At 41.2% G+C, this 18,176-nt stretch overlaps 1 protein-coding gene across 1 annotated transcript in view; it reads left to right on the forward strand.

Annotated features, from left to right (window-relative positions):
* ZNF354A (zinc finger protein 354A) overlaps positions 1 to 16,380 on the forward strand; it is a 17,976-nt gene extending 1,596 nt beyond the window's left edge. Inside the window, exons 3-5 of the mRNA XM_032270899.1 lie at positions 1,537 to 1,663; positions 2,563 to 2,658; positions 14,358 to 16,380. Of these exons, the coding sequence (XP_032126790.1) occupies positions 1,537 to 1,663; positions 2,563 to 2,658; positions 14,358 to 15,919 (1,785 nt within the window). The 3' untranslated portion in view covers positions 15,920 to 16,380. The remainder of the gene's footprint in view (positions 1 to 1,536; positions 1,664 to 2,562; positions 2,659 to 14,357) is intronic.
* The last annotated feature ends 1,796 nt before the right edge of the window (positions 16,381 to 18,176 follow it).

The following is an 18,176-nucleotide window of genomic DNA, read 5'->3' on the forward strand; positions in this document are numbered from 1 at the left end:
TTTTTTTTTTTTTTTTTTTTTTTTTTTTTTTTGAGAGAGTCTCACTCAGTTGCCAGGCGCCAGGCTGGAGTGCAGTGGTGCGATCTCGGCTCACTGCAACCTCCGCCTCCCGGGTTCAAGCAATTCTCCTGCCTCAACCTCCTGAGTAGCTGGGACTACAGGCACACGCCACCGCACTCAGCTAGTTTTTGTATTTTTAGTAGAGACGGGGTTTCACCATGTTGACAAGGATGGTCTTGATCTCTTGACCTCGTGATCCGCCCACCTTGGTCTCCCAAAGTGCCGGGATTACAGGTGTGAGCCACCGCGCCAGGCCTACCGTTTTAATTTTTTAAGTGTATAATTCAGTGGCATTTAAAGTACTTTCACATTGTTGTGCAATCATCATCACTGTTCATCTTTATTTCTTAATCCTAAGGGGCAGACATTAAAAGGCAGTTTTACAGAGTAGTTAAGAATGGAGGCTCAGTCAGACATCTGCCTGGATTTGAATTACACAGGAAAAAACACAGTCACAGAGAGGATAAAAAAATTTGTACAAGTCGGTTGGCTGCAGTGGCACACGCCTGTAGTCCCAGCACTTTGAGAGGCTGAGGCAGACAGATCACCTGAGGTCAGGAGTTCGAGACCTGCCTGGCCAACATGGTGAAATCCCGTCTCTACTAAAAATACAAGAATTAGCCAGGCATGTTGGCAGGTGTCTGTAATTCCAGCTATTTGAGAGGCTGAGGCAAGAGAATCACTTGAACCCAGGAGGCGGAGGTTATAGTGGGCCGAGATCATGCCATTGCACTCCAGCCTGGGCAACAAGGGCCAAACTCTGTCTCAAAGAAAAAAAAAATGTGTACAAGTCACAAGTCACAAAGCTGGTCAGTGACTCTGTGACCTGGACAAATTTCTTATCCTGTCTGTGACTTTTTCTCTTGTGTAAAGTGGCAACAGTAATAGTACCCGCTTTATAGAATTGTTGTAAATATTAAAGGTTATACACTGCAAAATAACATAAAGCTCTTAGAACAGTACTTGGCCCGTAGAAAGCCTTCAATAAATTACAGTTATTTTACTTTTCATCGTTACTCTCCTTAAGCTTGCGTAAGCACACAGAGAGTTCCTTATTTAACCTAACCTCCATCATTAAGTATTTAGATTGTTCCTGGTTTTTTTGCTCTTACAAACATGAATATGTTTGTGTACTTTATTGCACTGTTCTTTACAGTACAAATAGAGTAATTGATACTTAAGGCTTCTAATATGTATTATCAAATCACCATCAGAAAGAATATTCTAATTAACACTTCCTCTGATAGCCATAATCCCTCTACCCATCCCTTACAGTGGCTGGACAAGGCCTGGCTCTCACTGTGTGCTGCTCAATGTATCTTTGTTACTGGCCAATCGTTCATTAAATGAATGACCTGGAACCTTCAGAAGCTTGAATAGTATCAGAAGCATTTCTTGGGTAGCTTGTCTTCCCCACTGCTGCCCTCTTCACTCTGAAGGTGGTCCTGGGTGAGCTGGAACAGCTTGTCCTTACAGGTGTCACTGACGTTCGAGGATGTGGCTGTGCTCTTTTCCCGGGAGGAGTGGAGGAAGCTGGCTCCTTCTCAGAGAAACTTGTACCGGGATGTAATGCTGGAGAACTATAGGAACCTGGCCTCACTGGGTAAGGAAATTTCCCTTCTGGAAACAGAATTCAAAAGTTGGGCTATCTCAGCACGCCCTACCCTGAATAAAAGCTGTTGGTCACTGAAAAACTTGAGCTGAGTTTGAGGATTATACAAATCAGATCTTTATAAATAAATATTAAAAACATACTCCTCCTTACAGGCATGGAATTGACCCTGTGTCTGGGAATGGAAGAGGTGGTATTGATAATCATTCCCCTCCCTTCATGTAATTGCACATTCAGAGTTTATTCATGTTTCAGGCATCATTTACCAATGATTGTTCTGTAGTTTGCTCATCTCAAGGAGGGCTTCATTCAGATTCTAGGTCTACCACTTGCCTTTCCCACTTGTTTTTTCCAGGGATCAGCAAACTTTGACTATAAAAAGCCACATAGTAAAGATTTTAGGCTTTGTGGGCTGCAAAATGGTGCCTCTAACACATTTCTCTTTTTGTCCACCATTCTTTGTACAAGGCCATACATAAACAGGCAGTGATCTGGATTTGGCCCATGGCCCATAGTTTGCTGAATGTTGCCATCCTTAAAAGGAAATCAGATAGTGTTTTCTCCTTTTAAACAAACTACGTGTACATAATCCTTTTCATAGATAACCTACTTAAAAATTTTAATCAGTCTCTATATCTAACATTCCTTCTTCTATAGAAAGCTAATAGCACCCTATTAATTACAAATATGGCATGTATATTGTATTTTGTTACCATATAATTAATTATATCAAAGTCACTTGTCTTTTCCTTACCCTACCCCCTTACCTCCTGGGGGCACAACTTAAGCACTACACGGAAGCTCTTTGTACCATCCTATGAGTTTTGTGTTTAAATTTGGGATAACTGTCAAAACAAAAAGCCTGATTTTGCTTTTTTATCTGTGTGCAGGGCTCCCGTTTACCAAACCAAAAGTGATCTCCCTGTTGCAGCAAGGAGAAGACCCCTGGAAGGTGGAGAAAGACAGTTCTGGCGGCCCCTGTCTAGGTAAGTGGGTGGCCCAAGGTACCCGGGAATCGTGGCAGGCAACTCTCTGGTTAATGAGAGGAGATACAGCCTGAAGTGTTGGTTGGGAAACTCCCTTGAGGATTCTCAGACCTTCGGAAGTGGTGAGGAAGGGGAAGCCCAGGCTCTTAGATGCGATTATTCCCATGTAATCACTTCACCATGAATATCCCAGAATCTCTTCTTGCTCTTCCTGTTGTTTCAGGAGAGGGCTGTGTTTTCATATATCGGTTAAGCAAACATAGAATATTTAAGGAATTTTGAATAATTCACTCTGGCTGAGCTCAGGGTGTATATTTGGGAAAAGGAGGAGGTAAGGAAGGAAGTAGCCTAGAAAGCTAGGAAAGGGCCACGTGGTGAGTGCTTTGGCACAGTTCTGAGAGGTGGAAACTGTCCCATGGAGCCCTGGAAATCATTGAAGGAGTTGGGCAGGGAATCATATGGTCTTTGGTATCTTAGAAAAATTGGTCTGAATTAGAAACAGTTGAGCCTCCATCAGTGTAAGAACAGCAGTGTGTCGTTCCTCTGGCAAGCATCACCACCCTGAAAACAAGAGCACAGGGACATGCACAGAGCTCCCTGCACGTTACAGAGCATTGTTACGATGTCACCATTTATGTTTAATGAAAATTATATGCATGTGTAATGTGCACATAAGCCCAGGGAGAATGTTAAGGAGGACACACTTAGCTGGTGACATTAGTTACACTTGGAATAGGATCGAGGATGGGTCCCATGAAAGAGAATGTTATTTATATGTAACGTTTTAATTTTTCACAAAGAGAATATATTCATGACATTCTTAATGTGATTTGAATTTATAAGAATGGTCACTTTGGAAGCATCATGACTGAAAGTGAAGCAAAACTCCAGGCGTGGTGGTTCATGCCTGTAATCCCAGCACTTTGGGAAGCCGAGGTGGGTGGATCACCTGAGGTCAGAAGTTTGTGACCAACCTGGCCAACATGATGAAACCCCATATCTACTAAGAATACAAAAATTAACCAGGCGTGGTGATGGGCGTCTGTAATCCCAGCTACTCAGGAGGCTGAGGCAGGAGAATCACTTGAACCTGGGAGGTGGGTTCTGGTGAGCCACAGTTGCGCCACATTACTCCAGCCTGGGTGACAGAGCGAGACTCCATCTCCCAAAAAAAAAAAAAAAAAAAGTGAAGCAAAACAAGAGGCAGGAAGCCTTGCAGAGCAATTGCAGTCGTGGAGGGAGGCAGGAGGTGGAAGGTACCAGACAAAGGTACTTGCCATGGTTCGTGAGGGATGAGGAGGCACCTGCATGATCAGAGTACAGGAGGAGTTGAGTGTGAGATGAATTTTACTTGAGATGCAAGTGAAGTAGGTGGAGATTGCTGGTGGGCAGGTGTATAAGTGACAGGCCAGGACAGTGCCAACACTCAAGGGAAGTCAGGGAGACATCAGCATGCCAGGGGCATTGGAAGCCTAGAGCTGGCTGGGTAGGGGGCTGAGCAGAGGCCCAAATCCCAGGAAACCAGCATTTGTGAGGCACTTAAGCAGGAGGAATTGGTGACAGAGTCCAAGAAGTAATCAGAGAAGAGAAACGGGAAGGGGCCATCGTGGCAGTTGGGGACTGAGAGCTGCTGAACTGGGGAGCTCTGGCTCTGGGTGATCAAGGATGAACCCTTACCCATGGCTTTGCTGTCCTTTGGTCAGTGATGAGCGATCCGTGCTGAGCGCTGGCAGTATAGAATTGGGCAGAAAGGGACACAGGTCTTACACTTCTGGAGCACATGATCTAGTGAGGGAACAGGGTGAACACACTCTTGCACACAAGGCACAGAAGGACATGTCCCGTTGAGGACCATGTGGGAAAGACATTCGGTGCTGTGAGAGCACAGAGCAGACAGGTGGCGTCAGCAAAGGCTTCCCTGAGGAAAGGCCCAGGATCCGAGAATATGAAGAATTGCTCCGCCTAAGAAATGGTGTCTGTGAAGGTCTGGAGAAGCAAAGCCAGTGAGGAGAAGGCAGAACAGGCACCCAAGAGAGCCACGGGCTCTGTCACAAGGTTTGGTTGGTGCTTGAGAGCCAAGCACAGGCTCTGAGGAGCCATAAGTAGCCCAGGACAGGCCCAGGCTGTGTTCTGCTGGCACCAGCATGCAGCCCATGTGGAAAGGCTGACGGCTGCAGTGCCAGGGCTTGTCAGGTCCAGACGACTCAGTGATAGCCTGCTGTGCCATGGGCCCAGTGAGGAGCTGCAGGGCAGGCAGCCTCGGTCTCCACAGCCCCTGTGCTAGGGAAAGCTTTCTCCTCTCTGAAGAAAGTTGAGATTTTTTGATATGGGAACCACACTTGTCTGTCTTTTTAACACTTCTGTGGGAGAAATACACTACATGGTCTGATCCTGGCTACCTCTTCACCCTCAACTACTTCTACCCTGCCTTTTATTCGAGGCCTCTAATTACCCTTGGCAGCCCTGCAGTTTGTCGGAGGTTCAAGCAGGCCTCCACTCAGGGCCTCTGCCACTGCTTTTTTCTGTCTGGGACTGTTCTTTGTGGCAGTCATGTGCCCATGTGGCTCACTTCCTTGTGCTGCGCAGGCTTCTACTCACACAGGCATAGCTCATCTGACACATGGCCCTCCAGTCCCCACACTGTCTCCTTGGCATGCTTTATTTTCCTTCCCTGTGCTTAGCACTATGTAATAGTACCTATTTCTTCATGATCTGTATCTTTCTTTGCATCATTAGCTGCTGTAGAAGGTGTTGTCTCTTTCATTCACTCGCATTTCTGAAAACCTAAAACAGTCCCTTGCCAGAGTAGGCTTCCAGTTATACAATGAATGCATGAATAACTTGAACTAGGTTAGCGGTGTTAGGGACAGAAAGAAGTGAACCAGTCCCAGAGGTATCTGGGAGATAAAGCCAGTAGGACTTCTGTTAGACATGGAAGATAAAGGAGATGGGGCAGTAAAGAAAATAAAAACAAAGGCTGGTCATGGTGGCGCACACCTGTAATCTCAGCACTTTGGAAGGCAGAGGTGGGTAGACCACAAGGTCAAGAGATTGAGACCATCCTGGCCAACATGGTGAAATCCCGTCTCTACTAAAAATACACAAATTAGCTGGGCGCAGTGGTGCGTGCCTGTAGTCTCAGCTACTGCAGAGGCTGAGGCAGGAGAATGGCTTGAACCCAGTAGGCAGAGGTTGCAGTGAGCTGAGATTGCACCACTGCACTCCAGCCTGGTGACAGAGCAATGCTCTGTCTAAAAAAAAAAAAAAAAAAAAGAAAAAGAAAGAAAATAAAAACAAACGAACTAAAGGGAGATGGGATTGTTGTCAGGGATGCTTGCTTGATTTCTGGTTTGTTCTGTCATGGTTGGTGATGTCATTCAATGAGATAGGAACACTAGAAGGAGATCAGATTTGGAGATAATATAAGTCTGGTTTTAGAGGAATTAAATTGAGTTGTTTTTGGTTGACCTAGTTATCCCAATGGTGATGACAAGTAGTATTGATTTTGGGGTACTGTACCTCAAAGTATAGACTGAGCATGAAATGTAAATTTGGGAGACCCTGGTTAATTATAAGGGAACTAAAATAATGGGGGGAGAGTGATTTAGCCTAGGGAGAGTGTTCATATTACAGTAAGAGTAAGAAAGAGCATGAGACCGAATCTTGAGGAACCCCAGCATTTCAGGTAAGCCAGAGAAATGAACCCATAGGGAAGACAGGTAAAGTGTACTATAAGGAAAATTAGGAGAGGCAGGTAACATTGGAGGCAAGGCTTATGATGGGACAGTAGCAGTAGACAGGGCAAAGTAGAGGAATATGAGGCAGGTTTAGATGGCAGAATAAACAGGTCTTGGTAATTGATTAGATGAGGAGGCTGAGGAATAGAGAAGTGTTAAGATTAACTCTTAAGGTTTTGATTCAGAACTGGTGCCATTTACAGAGACAAGGGGTTGACCAGGTCGGAGGGAAAAATCGTGGGTTTGGTTTCAGGTGTGTTGACTTTGAGGCATCTAAGGTGCTATTTTGAGTAGGCTGGCCGTAAGGGGGAGTTGAGTACAGGAGATGTCTTTCTTAGAGGATGAGTCTACAATTGAAGTTTCCTGTGGAAAGATGCAGAGTGAGAAGAATTGGGGGCCTAGAACTAAACCTAAGGTACTCCAAGATAATAAACTGTGGTATATCCACACAGCTGTAAAGTGGAATGAGGAAGACCTGTATAAATTCCACTGTGGGCTGATCTCCAGAATGTGAGAACAAGTACAGAACAGAACAGTAAGTATAGCACTGTTATCTAAGAAAGGTGGGTAGTGCATACGAAGAAAAATGTGTGTGTGTTTGCTTATACTGTCATGGACCACATAATGTTTCAGTCAGTGATGGCCTGCATATATGATGTTGGTCCCTTAGATAGTAACACTGTATTTTTCCTGTCCCTTTTCTATGTTTAAATATGTTTAGATGCGCAAATACTTAGAATTGTGTTACAGTCGCCTACAGTTTTCAGTTTAGTAACATGCTGTATGGGGTGTAGCCAACGAGCAATAGGCTATAGCATATAGCCTAGGTGTGTAGTAGCCTATTCCGTCTAGGTTTGTGTAAGTGTACTCTGTGATGACTGCACAGGACAACATTACTAATAACGCATATCTCAGAACATATCCTAGTCATTAAGCGGCGCATGATTATATATTTTTAGAAAGATAAAATCAAAAAATAAAGGAGATTAATAAAAGTGGTTATCTACAAGGTGAAGGAAGAAAAAGAATGGAACAGAGATAGAATCTAGAACTTTTTGAGGTTTCATAATTTTGACTTCAGAACTATAAAAATGTTTTATAAAATTATAAAACAAAATTAAACAAAAATGAGAAAGTACCCCCTTCGTATTGAAAGCAAAATGAAACAAAGAACCCTAATTATGTTCCAGGTTGGTGGCTTAGCCACAGAAAGTATTACTTGAATTGCCTTTACTTTGTAGCAATTTGACTTATTAGAGCTGTATATCCTAAGGGCAAAAGTAATTGTGAGCAATAATGTTAATTTTGATGGATGTGGTAAGAGCAGTTTTGATGTTTTTGCAGATGAAATAATTGCTGTCTGGGATTTGCTTTAGCATAATCTAGTGGAAGAGATGTAAGGGTTTGTATTAGTTTGCTAGGGCTCCATACTGAAGTACCACAAGTTTCATGGCTTAAAACAGTAGAGATCTGTTGTCTCACAGTGCTGCAGGTCAAAATCAGGATATTCACAAGGCGCTACTCCCTCTGAGACTGAGTAGAGTTCTTCCTTGCCTTTTCCTAGTTTGTAGTGATGGCCAGACTGGAGATGCTCCATGGCCTGCAGCTGCATCAGTCCTATCTGTGCCTGTCTTCACACTGTGTTCTCCCAGTGTCTTCACATCATCTTTCCCTCTGGATGCCTGTGTCCAAATTTCCCCATTTTACAAGGACAGCAGTCACATTGAATTAGTGCTCACCCCAATGACTTCATCTTAATTAGATTTAAAATATGGTCTTTGCAAAGACCATATTTTAAAATAAGGTCACATTCTTAGGTCCTGGAAGTTAGGAGTTCCTCATGTCTTTTTTGAGTGACACAATTCAGCCCATAATAAGTTATAAATAGAACAGTGTTGGTGGTTATCGAAGCTGGCTTGGAGATTCATTGTACAATTCACACTACTTTTCATATGCTGAAAATTTCTATGTTAAAAGCTTTAAAAATAAGAGTTACCACAACAAAATTTCTAGAACAGCTTTTCTCTTTACCACCAACACAAACATTATGGAGGATGTTTACAAATATGCAATACTACCCCCATCACGGTTTATATATAATTCCCAGCAGATTGCTCCCTGAGTTCTCTGACTCTAGGAAACCTTATGAGACTGCAAATGCAAGTGACATTTGGATAGGTGGAGCTTTAATTATTCTAACTAGTTATAGGGTAAGGTAGGGATAGATACTTAAGCAAATAAGTCTGGAAAACTGGCTTGCATTCAGATTTGGGTGCTGCCTTCGGTCCTCGTGCTACCTCTTCATCTAGCCTGTGGCAGACGGTTCCATTCACATCCCATCTTATATGTCAGTTCTTACAAAACACTCCAGCAGTCACCTGCTGTACCCCTTTTCTATCTGCACCCTCACTATCTAAGGATAGTTGGATATGCTCATATTCACATCCATTTCTAGCTTATGTTTCTGTTGTAAAAATAGTCATGTAGTATTGTGATTACCTATTGATACTTTATTTCTAATGTCAAACTGTAAACTCCCTGAAGAAATCAGCTGTTCCTTTTAATTATTAGATCCATAGTGAACTGTGGATTACTGATGCCTAGGATAGAGCCTAATACATAGTAGGTGTTTTTAAATATTTGGCAAATTAGTAAATAAGGAGTGACCAATTCTTTTTGAAATAAGAACAATTCTGTGTGTTAAGAAGGATAAATCCAGTGGGAAATAATACTGGAAAGGTGAGAAACAGGTCAAAGGAATGGCTTAAGGATCAGGAGCAAGTCACCCTACAGTAAGGAGATCCCCAACTTAGACATTCATGATGACTTGTTAGAGACATTTTAGTGATGAGATTTAGGAGAATTTGCAACCTGGGCAACAAAACAAGACCCTGTCTCTACAAAAAATAAAAATATTAGCCAAGCTTGGCAGTGTGCACCTATAGTTCCTGCTGCTCAGAAGGCTGAGGTGGGAGAATCGCTTGAATCCAGGAGTTTGAGGCTGCAGTGAGCTATCATGGCACCACTGAACTCCAGCCTGGGCAACAGAGCAAGACCCTGTCTCTCAAAAAAAAAAAAAAAACAAAGATTTTGATGACTGCCTAGGGAAGAGAAAATTCTGAGATAAAACTAAGAATTTATGGCAAAGTAACTGAAAAGATGATGATGTCATTTTGAACTGGAAAACATTAAAAAAAGATTTGAAAAGGAATGCTCTGGGTTCAGATTTGGACAGGCTGAATTTAAAAAGAAAGATACTTAAGTGGAAATTCTAGCAGGCAGTTGGAAAGAAATCTGTAAAGTATTTTTCAGGATAGTAATACATATAGCAGGTGTGGGAGCAAATAAAATCGTCTAGAGAGAGGAGGCTGAAGAAACACTCTCCAGGTATAGTAAGAGTCCAGGTAAGAGAGTCTAGATCTAATAGCAGGAACTGGTCAAGGCAGTGGCTATCAGCAAGATAATCTGGTTTCTCAACTTCTGACCTAGGTATAACCTTGTTCATTAGGTAGCTGGGGTGGGGTTGACTCTGGGAGGAAGCAAAGGTTGAACTGTACCTCAGGAAACCTATTTGTAGGCCTCTAAAAAATTTTAAACAGATCATAAGAAAGAGTTAGGATGTCCGCAATCCAAAACTCACGTCTGCTTCAGTGAAAAACATGATTTCAGGACTAAAATACTGGCACTTCAGAGTTGGAATGAGTTTTGATAATGAACTTTTGATAGGTAATTATATCTGTTAAAAAATAAAAGCTCCCCATGTCTCATTTTCTTACTCTCCTTTAAAAACTGTTTTAAGGGTTTCTACTCTTAATGTTTCTATTTTCTCACTTCCCATTGTTTCCTCCGTGCCCTGCAGTTGGGCCCTCTTCCTTATGATGCCACTGCAAGCACTGTAAACCCCAAACAACCTCCATCTCGCCATAATCAGGAATAAGTTTTTAGTCCTCAAATTATTTTTCACAATTATGATTCACTCCTCCCTGAAGTACTTGCTTCCTTTGGCTTCAAGAACACTGTACTCTCCTGATATTATTATTTTTAACCTCCAAATGTTTCAGTGTCCAAGTGATTCCTTTCAGTTCTTTAGCTTTAAATAAAACCCACATGCTGCTGACTCCCAAATGCCTGTCTGTAGCTCTGACCTTCCCCAGATCTCCAGAATGATAAATACAACCTAGTATTTCAATATCTTCCTGCAACTCTATTAGGGCATCTCAGCCATCACAAACATACCTGAAACAGAATTCTCCCTCAGACTTGCCACTTTCCTGGTCTTCCTCTTCTTGGTGACTGCTACCAGCACTCAGACTTCTGACTGGAAACCTAGGCATGATCCCTAACTTTCCTGTTTCCCTCTCAGTATCCTGGGAGTCCTGAGTCTTATTATTCTTGGTCCCATGAGCTCTTCCTTCACAATACAGCCTGGTGTAGTCACCTGTACCTCCAGCGCTTTCTCACCTGAAGAGCTTCTTCAGTAGCCTCTCCCTTCCCTGCTTCCACTGCTGCCCCAAGATAGTCGGTCTACACAGCAAATTCCAAAGTCCTTACCATGACCTGGGCCCTAGAGCATTTGTCCCCCACCCTTTTTTTTTTTTTTTTTTCCCCTGAGACGCAGTCTCCCTCTGTCGCCCAGGCTGGAGTGCAGTGTTGCGATCTTGGCTCACTGCGACCTCCGCCTCCTGGGTTCAAGCAATTCTTTACCTCAGCCTCATGAGTAGCTGGGATTACAGGAGCCCACCACCACACCCAGCTGATTTTTGTATATTTAATAGAGACGGGATTTCACCATGTTGGCCAGACTGGTGTTGAACCCCTGACCTCAGGTGATCTACCTGCCTTGGCCTCCCAAAGTGCTGGGATTACAGACATGAGCCACGGTGCCCGGCCCTGCTTCACTCATATTTTATTGTTTCACCGTTTTCCCTCCTCTACTTTACCCCATCCAGTCTCTCTGCTATTCCTTAGTCAACCATGCTTTTGTGTTTGCTGGTTCCTTTGCCCAGGGAGTTCTTGAGGACTCTCTTCAGATATCCATATGACTTTTTTTTTTTTCTTTTTAATGATGGGGTTTCACCATGATGGCCAGGCTGGTCTTTAACTCCTGACCTCAGGTGATCCACCCACCTCAGCCTCCGAAAGTGCTAGGATTACAGGCGTGAGCCACCGCGCCCGGCCCCATATGACTTTTATGTGTGTACTTGTTATTTGTCCCTTCATCCCCCTTCCTTCCCTAGCACGCACGCACATACACACATGTGCACACCCATGTGCACACTTCAAGGTATAAGCTCCTTGAAGGCTGGAACCCTGTCTTATTCAATACATTATCTGCATTCCCCAGAAATTACCTGGCCCATGGTAAGCACTTAATATTTGTGAATGGAAGGGATGTCTCCAGCATATGTAAAGATAAACAAGGAAAAATCGTGGAGTGCTCCTGTAGCTGCATGTAGTTCAGCATACCTGGCAAGAAGCCAGGGGAGAGGGGGCGAGGACAGGTGGACAAAGGTCAGATCAGATAGTACCGTATTCACCATGTTAAGGCCTCTGGTCTTCAGATGTGAATCACTGAAAATCTATTGGAGGACTTTAAGGAAGTTTGCAATATAGTAAAATACTGATCTTAGAAAGATTGTCCGGGCACGGTGTCTTACCCCTGTAATCTCAGCACTTTAGAAGGCCAAGGCAAGTGTATTACGAGGTCAGGAGTTCGAGACCAGCCTGACCAACATGGTGAAACTTTGTCTGTACTAAAAATACAAAAATTAACCTGGCGTGGTGGCGCGTGCATATAATCCCAGCTACTCAGGAAGCTAAAACAGGAGAATTGCTTTAACCCAGGAGGTGGAGGTTGCAGTGAGTGAGGATCATGCCACTGCACTCCAGCCTGGGCAAAAGAGCAAGACTCTATATCAAAAAAAAAAAAAGATTATTCCGGCTGCAGTGTGGAGACTGAATTGGTAGAGGACAAGACTAGTTAGGAGATTACGGTAGAAATAGTAATTTGTGGCAAACAAAATACCACTTAAGTACCTGATCCCCATGCTCAGGGCTCTAGCAAAGGTGAGGGGCCTTTCTTTACACTAGGCCTAAGACAGGGTTGTATCGTTGCCTTGCAAGCTATAATCCAAGTTGCAGAATCTTGCTTCCTTCTTCCCAGCACATGTATTAAGCCTTGAAACAATGGCTGATATACACAGGGAAAAGCACTTCATTTTGCCACTGCCCCCTCCATATATTTGGCCCAAATAATGTATTACAATTTGATCACTTAATTTAGCAAGACTGAAATGGAAAAGGAACTAGGAGGGTGTTAAGCATTAAGTTAAGAAACTCTGCTTTCCCTTACAGTAAATAGTATAAAGATACGGGGCATGTAAAATTAGTCAAGGAGGATGTGTGGAGTAGAAAAAAACCCAAAACCTAGGGAATACCATTATTTAAAGAAAGAATGGAAGAACAGTTGTCCATGAAGGGAACTAGTAAGTGAACACTAATAAGAAAAGGGAAAAGCAGAATGTATTATGTTTATTAAGCAGAAGTAGGTTGTACATAGGTGTGAAAGTGACTGTCAAATAGGAATCACAAATACAGTGAGATACAAATGGTCCCTTTAAACAGTTACCTCTACCCCAGGAGAAAATGCTAGGACTATGTGCATAACCATTCCCCTGGCAGAATTTAGTATTTACTGAATTGTGTTCTTATCCAATTTTAATATTTCTTCAGTTCTTTTCTTTTCTTTTCCATGTTAACCTTGCTTTATCTTATATATTCATACCTGTCTTATTTGTTGATCTTTGACTCTTTTCAGCCCTCCCATGTAGCCTCTTGCTTGATGCATTAATAGTCTGCCTTCCTGGCTTGCAACTCTTGGCTCTAGGCTTACGTTGTGGTACTTCTTGTTGATTAATTCAATGACAGGTTCCTCCTGTTTGAACTGGCCCTGAAACCTCTCTAATCTCTGAAATGTGTATGTGTATATATGCATATTTTTATATATATATATATATATGAAATACATAAGAATATTTGACGTTGTTTAAGTTTAGGAATGTTTAAGTAATTATGACACATTAACAAAACATACAACTTTTATATATAATTGGAGTGCTGTCAAGAGGATCTGTAGGAAAATAGGGCATGCTGCTGATCTGCTTGTGAAGAACAGTTGTCTTAGAAAAGGAAAGTGAGATATATACAGACATAGAAAGATATATAACTACATTTGTATATACTATAAAATTAATGCGTATGTTTAATACTCTGGTAAGTGCTATAGTAAGGAGAATGAACTGTGGCTGCTCAGAGTCAAAGGATTGAGAGAGTCCATTTTTGAACTGAATCTGAAAGATATAAAGGAATTTGACATGGGGTGGAGGGACTTTCTAAATTAAGAATAATTACAGAAAGCCTGGGTGTGGTGGCTCATGCCTATAATCCCAGCACTTTGAGAGGCCAAGGTAGGCAAATTGCTTGAGGCTGAGAGTTCAAGACCAGCCTGTCCAACATGATGAAACCCCATCTCTACTAAAAATACAAAAATTAGCCAGGCATGATGGTGGGTGCCTGTAATCCCAGCTACTCAGGAGGCTGAGGCACGAGAATCGCTTGAACCTGGGAGACAGAGGTTGCAGTGAGCCGAGATTGCGTTACTGCACTCCAGCCTGGACGACAAAGTGAGACTGTCTCAAAAAAAAAAAAATTAGGATTCCATCGTGGGTTTTGGATCTTGACACCAGACTTCCTTTCTCAACTCATGCTGCCCTTATAACCCTTTTCTCTGTTCTTCATAAGCCAATTCTTCTGGTCACTCTTATTTTCTCACCCTCTTTAGATGGGTTTGCTTTATTCTTTCCTCACCCTAGTACTTAAATTGCTGTCAATTTAAGTACACATTTAATCTCAGTAGTCAAATGCTATGATATCACATGAAACATCTTCTTTGTTTCCCTCCAGGATTGAAGAGCAGTCATAAAACCACAAAGTCAACGCAAACACAAGACTCTTCATTTCAGGGACTGATACTGAAAAGATCCAACAGGAATGGACCTTGGGATTTAAAATTGGAAAAGCCTTACATATATGAAAGCAGATTAGAGAAAAAGCAGGACAAAAAGGAAAGTCTTCAGATAGTTTCAACCACCCACAAAAAAATCCCCGCTAGAGAAAGAAGCCATAAAAATACTGAATTAAGCCAAAACTTCAGCGCAAAGTCAGTGCTTATTAGGCAGCAGATGCTTCCCAGAGAAGAAACACCACCAAAATGTGAAATACAAGGAAACAGCTTCAGACAGAGTTCAGATTTACTTAATCAACCAAAAATTACAGCAGATAAACGCTATAAATGTAGTATGTGTGAAAAAACCTTCATTAACACTTCATCCCTTCGTAAACATGAGAAAAACCATAGTGGAGAGAAATTATTTAAATGTAAAGAATGTTCAAAAGCCTTTAGCCAAAGTTCAGCTCTTATTCAACATCAAATAACACATACTGGAGAGAAACCCTACATATGTAAAGAATGTGGGAAAGCCTTTACTCTCAGTACATCCCTTTATAAACATCTAAGAACACATACTGTAGAGAAATCCTATAGATGTAAAGAATGTGGTAAATCCTTCAGCCGAAGGTCAGGCCTTTTTATACATCAAAAAATTCATGCTGAAGAAAACCCTTATAAATATAATCCAGGTAGGAAGGCATCTAGTTGCAACACATCCCTTTCTGGATGTCAAAGAATTCATTCTAGAAAGAAGTCCTACTTATGTAATGAATGTGGCAACACCTTTAAGTCTAGCTCATCCCTTCGTTATCATCAGAGAATTCACACTGGAGAGAAACCTTTTAAATGTAGTGAATGTGGGAGAGCCTTCAGTCAGAGTGCATCACTTATTCAACATGAAAGAATTCACACTGGAGAAAAGCCCTATAGATGCAACGAATGTGGGAAAGGCTTCACTTCTATTTCACGACTTAATAGGCATCGAATAATTCATACTGGAGAGAAGTTTTATAATTGTAACGAATGTGGTAAAGCCTTAAGTTCCCACTCAACGCTTATTATTCATGAGCGAATTCATACTGGAGAGAAACCATGTAAATGTAAAGTATGTGGAAAAGCCTTCAGACAGAGTTCAGCGCTCATTCAACATCAGCGAATGCATACTGGAGAAAGACCCTATAAATGTAATGAGTGTGGGAAAACATTCAGGTGTAACTCATCCCTTAGTAATCACCAGAGAATTCATACTGGAGAGAAACCATATCGATGTGAGGAATGTGGGATATCTTTTGGCCAAAGTTCAGCTCTTATTCAACATCGAAGGATTCATACAGGAGAAAAACCCTTTAAATGTAATACATGTGGGAAAACTTTTAGACAAAGCTCATCACGTATTGCACATCAAAGAATTCATACTGGAGAGAAACCCTATGAATGTAATACATGTGGGAAACTTTTCAACCATAGGTCATCCCTTACTAATCATTACAAAATTCATATCGAAGAGGACCCCTAGAAAGTAGATTTGTATGTGAAAGCCTTAAACCAAAGCTCATCAGAGAATACATCCTTGAGAGTGATGTAATAAATGTAATGGATATGAAAAAAACTATAGTCCTCATTAGGTATTTAATTCCATGGATAAACCGTGACTATGTAATAGCTATGAGGAAAGTGTTTGTGCCTGTCAGACACTTTAAAAAATAACCTGAGATAAAGAGTTTACAATTGGAGACATTGACTTTGGCCATTTTTGAAATGGGTTTGCTTTTTCTGTCTTCCCAAAGACGTATATGCTACATGTCATCACATGATCATCAGAAACATTTAAGTGGGTGGGAGGCGTGCATTAGAGTTCTCATTAGAAGACCACCGAACGTAATATTTTTATAAAATTTTAATAGCATACAAATGAATTGATCAAACTGTACCTTTTTAAAGGACCAAAATAAAAGATAAAAATGAATTATGAACTACCTCTCTCAGTCTCTGGGGTTTGTCCTTTTCCTACCCTGATGTCAAACTTGTGCATGAATTTCATTAAAAAAGAAAAATCTGGTCTCTTATTCTTCTAGTAGTTGTGAATTGGGAATTTTCTACTCAACTATGTCTTAACTTGGCTTTGGTTTATTTCCCTGAAGTCATTTATTAGGATTGTGTACCAGTTATGTGCTCTGAACTTTATTAAAAAGAAAAACAATTATTTCAGGTTTAAAGCTACTAAATATGTATTTTTAAAATTTATAGCAACACATCAGAAGAACTTGAAGAAATTTTTTTTATTAATATGAGATTAATATTGAAAAAATTGATTTTTTTTTTAAGAAAAAGAATGAAGGAGAGGAAGAAAGAGGAAGAGGGAGAGAGAACGGGGGTGTTAAGTTTACTTGTTGCGGATCTGAGTTCAAATCCTGGATATCGTCGTTAATTTTCTGTCTCATCGATCTGTCTAATATTGATGTTGAAGTCTCCCACTATCATTGTGTGGGAGTCTAAGTCTCTTTATAAGTCTTATATATCTGGGTATTTTTGCATTGGGTGTGTATATATTTAGGATCTTTAGATCTTCTTGTTGCGTTGATCCTTTTATCATTATGTAATATCCTTCTTTGCTTCTTTTGATCTTTGTTGCTTTAAAGTCTATTTTATCAGAGGCAAAAATTGCAACTCCTGCTTTTTATTTATTTTTGCTCTCCATTTGGTTGGTAAATCTTTCTCCATCCCTTTGTTTTGAGTCTTTGTGTATCCTTGCACGTGAGATGGGTCTGGATGCAGCATACCGATGGGTTTTGGCTTTTTTTGCCTGTCTGTGTCTTTTGATTGGGGGATTTAGTCGATTTAAATTTAGAATTAATAATAATATATGTGAGTTAATACTGCCATTTAATGTTAGCTGGCTGTTTTGCCCATTAGTTGATGTAAATTCTTGACTGTTGATGCTCTTTACTTTTTGGTATTTTTTAGAAAGGCTGATACTGGTTGTTCCTTTCTATGTGTAGTGGTTCTTTCAGAAGCTCTTGTAAAGCAAGCCTGGTGGTGGTGAAATCTCTGAGTCCTTGCTTGTTCACAAAAGATTTTATTTTTCCTTCGCTTATGAAGCTTAGTTTGGCTGGATGTAAAATTCTGGGTTGAAAGGTCTTGTAGGGTTTCTGCTGTCATCTGTCTTGTAGGGTTTCTGCTGAGAGATCTGCTGTGTCTGATGGGCTTCCCTTTATGGGTAACTGGACCTTTTTCTCTGGCTGCCGTCAGTATTTTCTCCTTCATTTCAACCCTGGTGAATCTGGCCATTATGAGGTTGGTCTTCTTGAGGAATATCTTTGTGGTGTTCTCTGTATTACCTGGAGTTGAATATTGTTCTGCCTTGCTAGGTTGGGAAAGTTTTCCTGAATAATATCCTGAAGCGTATTTTCCAGCTTGGATTGATTCTCTTCGTCACAGTCAGGTACACCTATCAAGTGTAGATTAGGTCTTTTCACATAGTCCCATATTTCTTGGAGACTTTGCTCGTTCCTTTCTATCCTTTTTTCTCTAATCTTGTCTTCTCGTTTTATTTCATTAAGTTGGTCTTCAACCTCTGATATCTTTTCTTCTGCTTGATCAATTTGGCTGTTAAAACTTGTGCATACTTCACGAAGTTCTCGTGTTGTGTTTTTCAGCTCCATTAATTCACTTATATTTCTCTCACAATTGTGTATTCTTGTTAACATTTCGTCAAACCTTTTTTCAAAGTTCTTAGTTTCTTTGCATTGGGTTAGAACAAGTTCTTTTAATTC

This window comes from Sapajus apella, unplaced genomic scaffold, assembly GCF_009761245.1.
Source record: "Sapajus apella isolate SASKATOON/1434 unplaced genomic scaffold, GSC_monkey_1.0 scaffold219, whole genome shotgun sequence".
Classification (NCBI taxonomy): domain Eukaryota; kingdom Metazoa; phylum Chordata; class Mammalia; order Primates; family Cebidae; genus Sapajus; species Sapajus apella.